Source organism: Neopsephotus bourkii, unplaced genomic scaffold (genome assembly GCF_033783945.1).
Source record: "Neopsephotus bourkii isolate Nb327-2 ecotype Australia unplaced genomic scaffold, CSIRO-AGI_Nbou_v1 NB_1780, whole genome shotgun sequence".
NCBI classification, from domain to species: domain Eukaryota; kingdom Metazoa; phylum Chordata; class Aves; order Psittaciformes; family Psittacidae; genus Neopsephotus; species Neopsephotus bourkii.
The window spans coordinates 4,440,343-4,453,914 of NW_026902254.1; the positions used below are offsets into that span (position 1 = coordinate 4,440,343).

The 13,572-nt window shown below is 41.5% G+C and overlaps 1 protein-coding gene across 1 annotated transcript in view; it reads right to left on the bottom strand.

Moving 5' to 3' along the window:
* The window catches only part of FAM184B (family with sequence similarity 184 member B), a 43,349-nt gene that overhangs the window by 15,366 nt on the left and 14,411 nt on the right, over positions 1-13,572 (bottom strand). Inside the window, exon 3 of the mRNA XM_061379735.1 lies at positions 2,660-2,770. Coding sequence (XP_061235719.1) covers positions 2,660-2,770 — 111 coding nt within the window. The remainder of the gene's footprint in view (positions 1-2,659; positions 2,771-13,572) is intronic.

Genomic DNA, 13,572 nt, shown 5'->3' on the forward strand with positions numbered 1-13,572 from the left:
TTTTAAACTATTTCAAAAGTCTTTCAAGATTCATTCTTTTTTAACCATACTTACTGTCCTTCTATTGGGAAGGATATCTTTATTCTTTTGAAGTAGTAACTTCTCAGACATTGCTAGCCCATGGGTGAAAATACTGGGAAGTATAAGGCTGTGCATGCCATCACAGTTGGTTCCCCCATTTTGACTTCTGTTTTGATTATTTTAATTCACTGTGCTTGCAAGCACAGTTTTTCAATGCATTGCTAGGGGATGAATTTACATAAAAGACTTAAACTGCCTTTTGATGTATTATAGAATCATAGAATAGTTAGGGTTGGAAAGGACCTTAAGATCATCAAGTTCCAACCCCCCTGCCATGGGCAGGGCACCATAATTGAGAACTTGTTGTGTCAAAATAAGGCACCCAAATACTACAAGGTTTTACTCTTACTATGATGCTATTGCACCAAAAGGGTAATGTGGCATGAGAAGTAACAACAAAATACTCAAATTATATTTTACTGTTGTCTTTAGGCTTATTTCACAGTTGCTCCAGTTAAGTTCATAGTTAACCGTCTTCCTAAACTTATGGCAATTCCTGACCAGAGGGACAGTAGGCACACCTCTACTGCTACTATTTGGTGGTACCTCCAGTATCCACCAAGGCTCTGGACATTGCTGTGTTAGCCTTGTTCAAAGATGTATCTTGAGAAGGTGATGCCTGTGATTCAAATTTATGTACTTTCTACTTCCAGAATAGCCCTTTTAGCACATGTTGAAGAGATCCTGTAGTGCAAAAGCAAGGAACTGGATGACTGTAGTGAATTAGCAGTTGACTCACACAGGATCTCTTATATTCTTCCTTCCAAAGGACCAAATAGGTGTGAATCTGATTTCTTTATTCAGAAAAATCCCATTAATACAGAAATACCGCCACTTTGAAGTGCATCTCCAGAGAGATGAAATTATCATGATTCTGTCTACTCTGCATAGTGCTCTAGCTATGTCAGCCCAACCAAACACGTGCCTTATGCAGCCAAGGAAGCTATTTTTAGATCTGAAATTGTATCCAGGTTAGAACTGGATTAGTAACAGCACATTGCTTAACCTTTGAGGCAGAAGCTCTGGGCTGAGCCATCGAAAAGGTTCGCAGCTGGAAGCATGCCCTCAGTGAAACATAATCTTGTACAGTAAATGGTGGTTTCTTGGTTGTGAGTATTCATAAATTTATAAAAGTAAAATATTATAAAAGTTGAAATCCCTCCCCTTCCCTGGCAGTACAGCCAAGTCATTGGCTCAGAAAGTAGCTTCTAGAGTACAAAGAAAAATGCAAAATTTCTCTTCAGAGGAAGCATTTCCTGCTTTTGGGGAGCAGTTAGACATTAAGATACACCAAAACATTTCTTAGTATATCTGTTCATACTTACTATGCTGTTGTGAACATAACATGGCATAATATATACTTTTTATATTATTTATTTGCGTTTATAGGGACAGCAATTTCCCACCACTCCTTGCATTTTCCATGATTATGTGAGAGGAATAGGAGTTAGGAAACACAGGTTTCTTTCCTATTTTTCCATCTTGAATGTGTGATTTCAAGAAAAATAACAGGATGACTCACTGCCTTACTTTTTCCATCTGCAAAATGTGAAGAATAATTGCTTCACATCATCAGTGTTTTGATTTCTTTGATACCTTTGAGTAGAATACACCACCTGAACACATAGGATTTATCCTGTACATAATACTTTAAAGCAGACAGCATTTGCCAAAAAGAACTAAACAACATTCTACTCTGCTATCATGAGACCTCACTTAGAGTATTGTGTACAGTTCTGGTGTCCTCAACATAAAAAGAACATGGAGCTGTTGGTATAAGTCCAGAGAAGGGCCACAAAGATGATCAGGGGACTGGAGTACCTCCCATATGAAGACAGGCTAAGACGGTTGGGGCTGCTCAGCCTGGAGAAGAGAAGGCTGCGTGGAGACCTCATAGCAGCCTTCCAGTATCTGAAGGGGGCCTATAGGGATGCTGGGGAGGGACTCTTCATTAGGGACTGTAGTGATAGGACAAGCGGTAACGGGTTAAAACTTAAACAGGGGAAGTTTAGATTGGATAGAAGGAGGAAATTCTTTACTGTGAGGGTGGTGAGGCACTGGAATAGGTTGCCCAGGGAGGTTGTGAATGCTCCATCCCTGGCAGTTTTCAAGGCCAGGTTGGATGAAGCCTTCGGTGAGATGGTATTGTGTGAAGTGTCCCTGCCCATGGCAGGGGGGTTGGAACTTGATGGTCTTCAGGTCCTTTCCAACCCTAACCATTCTATGATTCTAAGAAAGTCAACAAGGGCCTATAAGAAAGATTCTAATCTCACACAGCCCTATACGGAGATGAACAGTCAGAGTCACCATCCAAACCTGGTACAGCCAAACTCCTCAACAAAAAGCCTTAATACACCTCCAAAGAGTGATATATGAAATTTGTCAAAATAAATAGGCTTGTTGAAATCTTCATAGATGTTCAGGAGCAGTAATTCCTGTTATTTATATCCAGAGTCCCTGCATATTTTCTCGAATGACAGTCACAGCAGATATGACTGAAATCTAACCAAAAATCTCTCAGATGAGAGGACAAATGAAGAATCTTTTTATTACTGGGTTACATTTATGTTCAGTTTACCTCAAGTGAAGAGTTTTGAAGTTTCCCAGCTAGGACTTCTTTCTCTTTCTCTAGTTGGTTTAGTTCACACTCAGATTTTCTTTTAAGTTGCTCTAGCTGTGTCTGCAGCTCCTAAGTGAGAAAAAAGGGAAAAAAAAAAAAAAAGAAAAAGGAAAGAGCATGCAATAGCTGGGACAGAACATGATAAAGCACTTTACACAGTAATATATGTTACTGTTTATACAATTATACATGCCACGCTTTTTAACATCCCTTATGTATTATTCAGTCAAAGAAGTATTAATAGTTTGGCCTGATTTCTGGTTCATTCTAGTGCTAGTGTTCGCCAATACAGCTCATATAATCCTAATCTTCTACTGGAAGCTTCCCTGAGGCAAAAAATTGTCCAGCATGAGGAGTCAGACTGTTTTGCCTTCAGTGGTGTTAGTGTTCAAAAAGAATTTAGTATGCAAGAACCATTCACAAGGTCTGAAAATAATAAATATACATTGACCATACATATAAGTAGGTGACTAATGGGCAATTAGTGGAAAAACATTATCTTACAGTGGAGCATTAATGGGTATCTTAGTGGAGTGTTATTGGATAACTTAGTGGAGCATTATTTTACAGCAGGTGTAAAGAAAATCCCAGTGAGGAAGTAAAAATGAAATTAAATAAAAAAAATACAAGACGACCTAATCACCTTATTTCTAGATATAGTTTTTGGACTATCAGTGATACATATGCAAGACAGTGACCAAGAAAGAGCCTGTAGAAAGTCTCTGTAGCGAATGCAATTGTTTACTGAAGAAAGACTGAGTGTGCAACTTGTAGAAATGTCCTGAAGTGATATATACTACAAGTGTATAAGTGTGCTTGCTCTGCCTATTTGTGCCAATTTGCTGACTCAAAACATATTCTAGCATAGACACCACAAATGTGAAAAACATGGGAAAAAAATAGCAATTAAACACCTCCCTTATCCTCTACAGTCCCTTCTCACAGTCCTGCTCCTGCCCCACCTCCATTTTTACAGCAAAACTACTTAAGAATTCAAGATAATGGAAAAGGTACCTAAAATCTAAGAAACTGAGAATTGTTGAGAGGATGACATTATATTAGGAAATAGAAGAAAAGGCAATACTGACATATTCCTTGCAACTCATAATTAAATAAAGGAGAACATATTAGCATTTCACAGTTAAAACCTGGATAACAGTTAGGTAGCAGTTCATAAGATTAAGAGAGACACATTAATATTGCAAAGAAAAAATACAGTTTTGCCTGTATGAAAAGAAGAGTATATAATAGTATCCTCAAATAATAAGTTCTCTGATTAAAACCTGGAGATCTCGTGTTTGCAGCATTCCGATTGCAACTTTGCCAATTGACTGGCTTCTCTATATCTTAGCTTTTCTATCTGGAAAATAGATGTAATAATTCTCAGACAGTTGTTACAAGCCTTAATTCCATCAGGGGATATAAACAGCATTATTAATGATAAATATTGCAATTCTAACTTTTCCTAACTCCAGCAAAACTTAGAATTTTTACTTGATTCATAATTTTTAATATGAATCTCTAAGAAGAGATGGTTATAAGCAATAAGTGCCTACTAGTATGCCTTTTTCTACTAAAGTATTTGATATTTAAATTTGATCTGACTCACATGAAGACCTGCAGCTGGCAACATTTTAAATATACCTGTATAAACTGATTCACATAAGTGAATGCTCAAAGTCCTTTTCATAAAGCTTACACTTCACAGTGCAAATGTGTACCCTGAAGCACTGCATTTTCAAGTACTGATGAAACATGAGCACTTTCACTAGCAGATAATTTACTCACACAAGTTTGAGAAATGAGATTACACAAATGTATACACTCCAGAAAGTTCATAGGCAGAAATTAATTCTTCTGACGAGCACTTAATTCCTAGTCTCCAAAAGCTAGAAGGTACTATGAAGCTCAACATTTAGTGATAGGAGCTGCATGCTTTTTATGGCTTCCCAACTTGTTAGCAAGTGATTGGATTACTTTCAAGTAAATGTGAGTCTCGGAAAGCAGCACTAAAACTGGGAAAAATAGGTACCAGTACATTCTTGGCACCAACAAGGGTCTAAAGAACACTTGACCAGTAGCCTGATTATCCAATTCTATAATATCTTCTTTTTAGAAGATGTCTGACAAACACAAAAGTAAATGAGGAGACAGAAATTCAATTCCTCCATAGTTTATGCCCACATTTGGCAAACCACTTGGGCATGCACCAAGTTGTAAGCTTCAATAAGAATTCAGGCATGTGCTGAAAACTAACCACGTATTTCAAGGTTTTCTTTCATTTGAACAGATTTCAGCTCACATTTAGTTTCCTACTGTACAGTATCATTACAGGTGGCAAATTCCCTGAAGCCAAAGAATTCAGCCACAGACAGCAGTTTTCATGAAAGAGAAACCCTTTGAAGAATCTCTTAAGCCAGTCACTGCTAATGCATACTGACAACAAAATTTACAGCTCAGCCACTTATAATTCATTGAGTAAAGGAATTGCTCAGGTAACGTGTCTGAGTCCACGAGAACATGAACCTTCCTTCTGACTCAAGTTAAATGAGGATATACAGATGTGGGTATTTGTAACTCCTCATCATTTCACTGGTAACACCTGTACTCTGAATCATTTACCAACACTTGGCAGAATTAGATCCTCTGCCACAGTGCAAAGTTTTGATTAATCAATGTAGCTGAGTATTTCAAAGCAGCAATCCATGGAAATTCAACTCAGAAACTGGATACACCTTCAATAAGGTTTTCTTTAGGAAGGACCTTATATTAGTCACTGTAAAGGTCACAGAATCACAGAATCACAGAATCCCAAGGGTTGGAAGGGACCTCAAAAGACATCTAATCCAACCCCCCTGCAAGAGCAGGGTAACCTAGAGTACATCACACAGGAACTTGTCCAGGTGGGCCTTGAATATCTCCAATGCAGGAGACTCCACAACTCCCCTGAGCAACCTGTTCCAGTGCTCTGTCACTCTCACAGTAAAGAAGTTTTTCCTGATGTTCACATGGAACCTCCTATGCTCCAGTTTACACCCATTGCCCCTTGTCCTATCACTGGACATCACTGAAAAAAACCTAGCTCCATCATCCTGACACTCACCCTTTACATATTTGTAAACACTGATGAGGTCACCCCTCAGTCTCCTCTTCTCCAAGCTAAAGAGACCCAGCTCCCTCAGCCTCTCCTCATAAGGGAGATGTTCCACTCCCTTATTCGTCTTTGTGGCTCTGTGATGGACTCTTTCAAGCAATTCCCTGTCCTCCTTGAACTGAGGGGCCCGGAACTGGACACAGTATTCCAGATGCGGCCTCACCAAGGCAGAATAGAGGGGGAGGAGAACCTCTCTTGACCTACTAACCACACCCTTTCTAATACAGCCTAGGATGCCATTGGCCTTCTTGGCCACAAAGGCACATTGCTGGCTCGTGGTCATCCTCCTATCCACCAGGACCCCCAGGTCCCTTTCCCCTTCACGACTTTCCAGCAGGTCAACCCCCAACCTGTACTGGTACATGGGGCTGTTCTTCCCCAGATGCAAGACTCTACACTTGCCCTTCTTGAATTTCATCAAGTTTCTCCCTGCCCAACTCTCCAGCCTGTCCAGGTCTCGCTGAATGCCAGCACAGCCTTCTGGTGTGTCAGCCATTCCTCCCAGTTTAGTATCATCAGCAAACTTGCTGAGGGTACACTCAGTTCCCTCATCCAGGTCGTTGATAAAAATATTAAACAGCACTGGTCCCAGCACCGACCCCTGAGGTACTCCACTAGTCACAGACCTCCAGCTAGATTCTGCCCCATTGACCACAACTCTCTGCCTTCTTCCCTTCAACCAGCTCTTGATCCACCTCACTATCTGATCACCAAGCCCACACTTCCTTAGCTTATCTATGAGGATGCTGTGGGAGACAGTATCAAATGCCTTACTGAAATTAAGGAAAACCACATCTACCGCTCTATCATCATGCATCCACCTAGTTACTTCCTCATAGAAGGCTATAAGGTTGGTCAAACATGACTTCCCCTTGGTAAAACCATGTTGGCTGCTCTTAATGACCCCCTCATCCTTGATATGTCTAGAGATGGTGTCAAGAATAAGTTGTTCCATCACATTTCCAGGGATGGAGGTAAGGCTGACCAGTCTATAATTACCTGGCTCCTCCTTCTTGCCCTTCTTATAGACTGGCGTGACATTTGCCATCCTCCAATCCTCAGGCACCTCTCCTGTTTCCCATGACTTACCAAAGATGATGGAGAGTTGCCTAGCAATGACCTCCACCAGCTCCCTCAGCACCCGTGGGTGTATTCCATCCGGACCCATCGATTTATAGATATCCAGACTGCTTAACTGATCTCTAACCCAATCCTCATCTACCAAAGCAAACTCCTCCTTTATCCTGACTCCTTCTGAGGCTACAGGAATCTTGGGCCCCCGGGGAGAGTCTGCAGGAGTAAAGACAGAGGCAAAGAAGGCATTCAGTACCTCTGCCTTCTTTAAATCTTCTGTCTCCAGGGCACCCACCTCGTTCAGCAGTGGGCCTATATTGCCTCTTGTGTTAGTTTTATCCACTATGTATTTGAAAAAGCCCTTCCTATTGTCCTTAACCCGACTTGCAAGATGAAGTTCCAAGGAGGCCTTAGCTGTCCTAATTGCCTCCCTACATCCTCTAACAACTACCCTATATTCCTCCCAAGTGGCCAGCCCCTCTTTCCATAATCCATAGATTCTCTTTTTCCACAAGTTTGCCCAGCAATTCCTTGTTTAACCATGCTGGTCTCCTGGCTCCCTTACTTGATTTCCTACCCATTGGGGCCCTCTGATCCTGAGCTTGGAAGAAGTGGTCCTTAAATGCTGACCAACTATCTCGAGCCACTTTTCCACCTAATACCCTTTCCCATGAAACTTCCCTTAGCAATTGATTGAAGAGGCCAAAGTTGGCCCTTCAGAAATCCAGAACTGTGGCCTTGCTAGGTATTCTATCCCTCCCACACAGGATCTTAAACTCCACCATCTCATGGTCACTGCAGCCAAGGCTGCCATTGACCATCACCACTTCAACCAGACCCTCCTTGTTGGTGAGTACTAGATCCAGCAGCGCTCCTCTCCTAGTTGGTTTGTCCACCACTTACATTACGAAGTTATCATCAATGCACTGGAGGAACCTCCTAGACTGTGAATGATTGGCTGTGTGAGTCTTCCAGCAAATATCGGGGTAGTTAAAATCCCCCATGAGGACCAAGGAAGGTAGTCATGAGGCTGCTTTCAGTTGCATGTAGAAAGCCTCATCAACTCCCTCATCCTGATCAGGAGGTCTATAATAGACTCCCACAACTGTATCACCCGTACCAGCCAGTCCCTTAATTCGTACCCACAGACTTTCCATTTGCTCCTCATCTGCCCCTGGACAGAACTCAATACATTCTAGTTGCTCTCTCACATAAAGAGCAACTCCACCACCTTGCTTTTCTGACCTATCTTTCCTAAAAAGGACATAGACATCCATGACCACTCATGTGAGCTGTTCCACCATGTCTCTGTAATTGCCACCACATCATAACCTTTAGACCACACAGACTTCTAACTCCTTCTGTTTATTCCCCATGCTGCATGCATTGGTGTACAAGCATTTCAGGGAGCGAGCAGAGCACGCTAGTGGCACCCTTGGGAGGCGGGAGGCCTTCTGGTCTTCATTAATACTAGAACAATGCCCCGCTAGTTCAAACCCAGCTACAACCCCCTTGCACTTTGAGTCTAACCTAAAGCTCTGTGAGTGAGCTCTGCTAACTCTCACCCTGATACCCTTTTTCCCCTGCGAGACAGGGTCTAAACAACTCTCCTTTCCCTCAAATGAAGCAATAGATTGAGAGTCCTCCCTAGTTCGCCATCCTTCAAGCCCTTTCAAGCATGTTTCTCTTGGGCTTGTCCCCAGCAGGCCCAGTTATCTCCCCTTCCCCCTTCATATCTAGCTTAAAGCCCTGTCAATGAGCCCTGCTAACTCCTGCCCCAAAAGCCTTTTCCCCCTCTGGGACAGGTGTATCCCACCCACCACCAGCAAACCAGGTGTCTCATATAGCAGCCCAAGATTAAACCCAAAACCGTGCCTTTGGCACCAGTCACGTAGCCATACATTACTCTGCAGACTCTTCCTATTTATCTCTTCACCCTTGCTTGTAACAGGTATGGAGGCAAACACCACTTGTGCTCCAGACCCTCTAACCAGCCGTCCGAGGGCCCTGAAGTCTCTCTTCATTTCCCTTGCCCTCCTTGTAATAACTTCATCACTGCCAACCTGAAAAACCAGCAGTGGATAGTAGTCAGAGGGCTGCACCAGATCAGAGTTTCCTTTTAACAGCTCTAATCTGAGCCCCAGGTAGGCAGCAGACCTCCCTGTGGGATGGATCTGATCGACAAATGGGCCCTTCTGTTCCCCTCAGAAGGGAGTCACCCACCACAATTACTCTTCTTTTCTTCTGGGTTGAAGAAGTTCTAAGGCATGAGGGTGAGTGACAAGCCCTAGGAGACTCACTAGATAGATCTACCCCTTCATCTCCATTTACCTGGCCCTGTAGTTCCAAGACCTCATACCTGTTATTCAAGGGCAACTGGGAGGGAGGAAGGGATTGCGAGGGTTTTCACTTACCTCCCAAAGGAGGGACCTCCCTCCATACCTCCCTGTCCCTTAAGTTCACTCCTTCTATTTGATGGTAGGAGGGAAGGGGATCCAGCACTTGTTCAACCACTTCCCTCTGCCCTTGCCTTAGGGTGTGGCTCCACCAATCTATTTCACTTTTGCATTCTCTGATGGCTCTCAACCTTCTACCTCCTCCCTCAGTTCAACCACCTGCCTGAGCAGATCATTTATTCGCTCACACTGCACACAAGCGGTGTCACTGGCTCCCTCCAATACAAGTGCCAGGCTCAGGCATTCGCTGCAGCCAGAGACCTGCATGGCCGCATGTCTGCAGGAAGCAAAGCATGCAAGGATAAGTGTTGCTAAGAAGGCAGTTCATCACATCAAGGATAAATTCACCTTCCTGCCTGTGAAGTTTTTCATGGAAATACACCAGTTTGACTTTCCTTTTCCTCCTCCCCCCACCCCCACCCCAGTAAGACTGTAGCAAGAAAATCCTTGCATTTTATGTTAATTCAAAGTGCCTCCAGTACGGATAATTCAAATGATGTCACTGTGACCAATAAGATTAAAAGCAGATGAATTAGAGCATCTATAAATAGAAGACCATTCCTACCTTCTGCATTTTTTTTCTTTCAGCTTCCATGAAGTTTTAGACTAGCTTTATTTCCTTTGCATGCTTCATTACAAGATCTTCCAGCCCTTTTGACAGCTATTCCTTCAGACAAATCTTTTCCTTATAGGACACATGTTTGCCTTTACAAGGCAAGTTCTCTGTGCCTTTTATTCATATCCTTTTTTTAAGTGGCTACAGTTTCCATAGTCTATAAAACACACTAACTATATAACATGACAAAACCAGGGTAGAATTCTGTGGTCACACTAGTCTATTTTGTAGTGAATATGCTATTTAGGTAGACATAGTCCACTGAAAAATACTGGCTTTATTTTAGTTAGCAATGTAGAACTGTAGTGATTCAGTCCTGTATGCCTCTTCTGCAGACTAGGAATGGGTTTTATTTTTGCTGCTCTGGTTTGAGTTGGGTGCGTAACCCACTTCCAACCTCGCAGGCTTCCTCAAGGACAACCTCAGTTCTGTGAAAAAGTACAAAGGGCAATTTGTTTTTTCTTATGTCTCTGATGTCAGGTCCAATTTTCCAGAATGCTAACATAACAGTATTATAGGAGAACTAAAAAATACAGAAAAGATTTGGGGCTGGACAATTGTTTAAGGGGAGACATTATACAAAGGGAACTCTCAGGACACATACGTTCCTCATTGAACTGAGTTTATTCCTGCATTATTCCTGCATAGCTTGTCAGAAGAACTGTTTTCTGTAGTTAAAGAAACTGAATCAGCATTCCAACTTGACCTCAACAGAGAAATTCTGTTGGTACAGAAGCAGCTGAACACTCTGCCCTGGTCTAGCTCAAGGACGTCAGTAGTTTCTTCACTATCACTGCAGCAACTCATTTACTCATTTAGTTCAGGTTATAAACAGAAGCCAGTGTTCCACTGGATGAGGTCAGAGATCTGGGAATCTTAGAGGACTGAATGCTGTAGAATAACCCAAAAGCCATTACAGAAAGATGATACTGATTTCAGTACTTTTGGCATGCCGTGCCTTTGAAAAGTTGAGAGCAAACCACCTGTTTAAGCTCTTGCACATCTTCAGAGCAGCTCATGTTCTGGCCTCTGCACAAGCCATTTGCTGTTATTTGATGTTTCAGTTCATCTACTGTATTAACAGCTTCACTTTGGGATTTCAACATTGTTTCTGTATCTCCTGTGATATCAAAATTTACATTTCAAATAGCACAAATAACTTGCAGACTTTCCAATGTGAGCAACTACTGACAAATACTTCAGTATGACATTAACAACAGTCTTACCTGCTTTTTGCAGGATTTCCTTCTCTTGAAGTAGATCTCTTTCCTTGACTACACTTAGATCTTCCTCCAGTTGTTCCACTCTGCCTTCTGATTCCAGAATTTCATGTGTTCCCTTAAGCTACACTTCCAAATCCTAAAATATCCATGACATTACTTCTATTTTTATTAAATATGTTTCTTTTTTTGTCCTCTGAACTGGTCATTTTTTCTCTCAGTGTAGTTCCACAATATAAATTTTTCACCTGCAGAGCTGGTTCAAATGCATTTTTCGTCTTCCATACCCTTAAACTGTCTCTGCTGCCAGAATGTTTGTAATGTGAAGCCATTCCCTCAGATGTAGTAGGCATCATTGTAAAGTGAACACTCATCAAGAATTATGTCAGACATCTTTCAAGTGATTAGCCTAAACTTGGAACAGGATATGCTTTCATTAATTTCATGAGAACTCATGCCAAAAGTTAATGAATATTAGTTGGTAGGGGTTTTTTCAGTTGCTGAAGTACAATGGTTTGTAACATAATGAAGATGCCTCAAACCAGAAATATCAGATCCTACAGACTTGGCTGGGAATTATCTGTCCATAAATACAGGCAAAAAATTGAACCATATTTAATGATTTATTTCTGCATGTTCTAGTCTCAGTTTCTACATGCCCAATATAATAATGCAATATCCATTCAGACAAAATTGTCATTTGCTCCTGTATGAACATTGAGTAAAACCTTATGCATTAAAACAAACCTGTGTTTAGCACTCTTTATAGTTGAAAACTTAAACTCGTTTCTTTTACCTCCAGCATATGCCAAAATTCTTCCAAAACTAGCCAGAACAGATCAGACTTAATGACTTGTCATCCTTTGTATTCTCTCTTCCACAGCAATAATAATAACAAAGTGCACTAATGTGGTGCCTATCATCTAAAGGCCTCAAACCTCTTGGGATACACTGAGAAGAAAACAGAAAATTCACCTTGCTTAAACATGAGTCCTTTTGTCTTTTAAGCCTTATAATAGCATTTCTTGTTAGTCTTTACTAATGATCAGACGTACTAGTGATTAGAGAAATGTTTCTGTTTCCCAGTCTGCCCCTTGTTCACGGAAGTGTGAAAAATCTATTAATCTGTTTAATGGTGGCATCAGAAACAGCCAGTTTAGAAAGGAGAAACTTTTCTTTATACATTCAAGGCAATATGCTCTGGTAGTATGTAAATCAGACTCATTCCAAGGACTTAGGGGATCTGAAATGTGCAAGGTGAGCATATGTCCTTCAGAAAGTATTTCAGTTTTATTCAGCTGATACTGAAGTTAGAAATTAAATTGCTAATGACACCACCTTATTTTCAGTTCCTATGTTTTACATTATTTATTCCTAAAAGACTGCATTTCTTACATGGTAAATAGGAAGAATAAATCATGTGCATAATTTTTCATGTCTCCATTTCTGCTGAATGTTACTTCAAGTACCACCAAGAAATGAGGATTTTACTTTCCTTCTTTCCATCTGTCATTTCTGAGTTCTACAGAGCCCAGACACTTTTCCGTGTTGAAACAGATACGATTTCCCTGACTTAATTTAGAACAAGCTGGCTTATCTGCATCTCTGCCATTCATTATAACCTCTGCACTTTCCTGCAGAAGTTAGCGGTTGTTCTGCTGCAGAGCTACACATTAAGAGAATAGAGTCTAAATAATACTGAGGAAGGTGTATTCAATTCACCCTCTGATCTCATGAAACAAAAGGGCAGTGACTGAACTGAAGGCTGAACTTCCTCAAAGAACATCCTCAAAGAAGAGGCACAGAACTCTGCACCATCAGCAAAATGATACTGACAGACGTGAGGGCAGGTGGTGAAAAGAATCAGAGTTGTCTTGGAAGAACACAGCTGACTGGCGTAACCACACTTCGTACAAAGTTCTGGGGTTCTCTGACTCTAAAGGAAATAAATCTTTCCCATCAAGAAAGAGTTATTCTGAAATACTCCAAGTCTAGACCTTCAAGGTGTTTTCTTATCTAATATGCAAGATTGCTGTCATAGGGCTGGGGACAGGTCTGCTAGGTGAGTTTATGTGATGGAGAGGACCAATAATATCAGAAGGAAGTGGAACTGTTGAGCCCAGAGCATGGCTGGGTGCTTCAGCTTCAGTGCAGTTCATCAGTGTCTCTCCCACATCCTGACCTTATGTACCAAATGCAACTGGTTGGCAGATTGCCCATGATGTGTCAGCAATGCAATTAAGCAGAAAGGGGCTGCAGAGCTGTGTATGTCTGAGATATACATCAGGGAGGGTAGACAGGCAAGTGCAAGATTAGAACTAATGGTGAAAGCCTCATGGCTCTGTGCATAG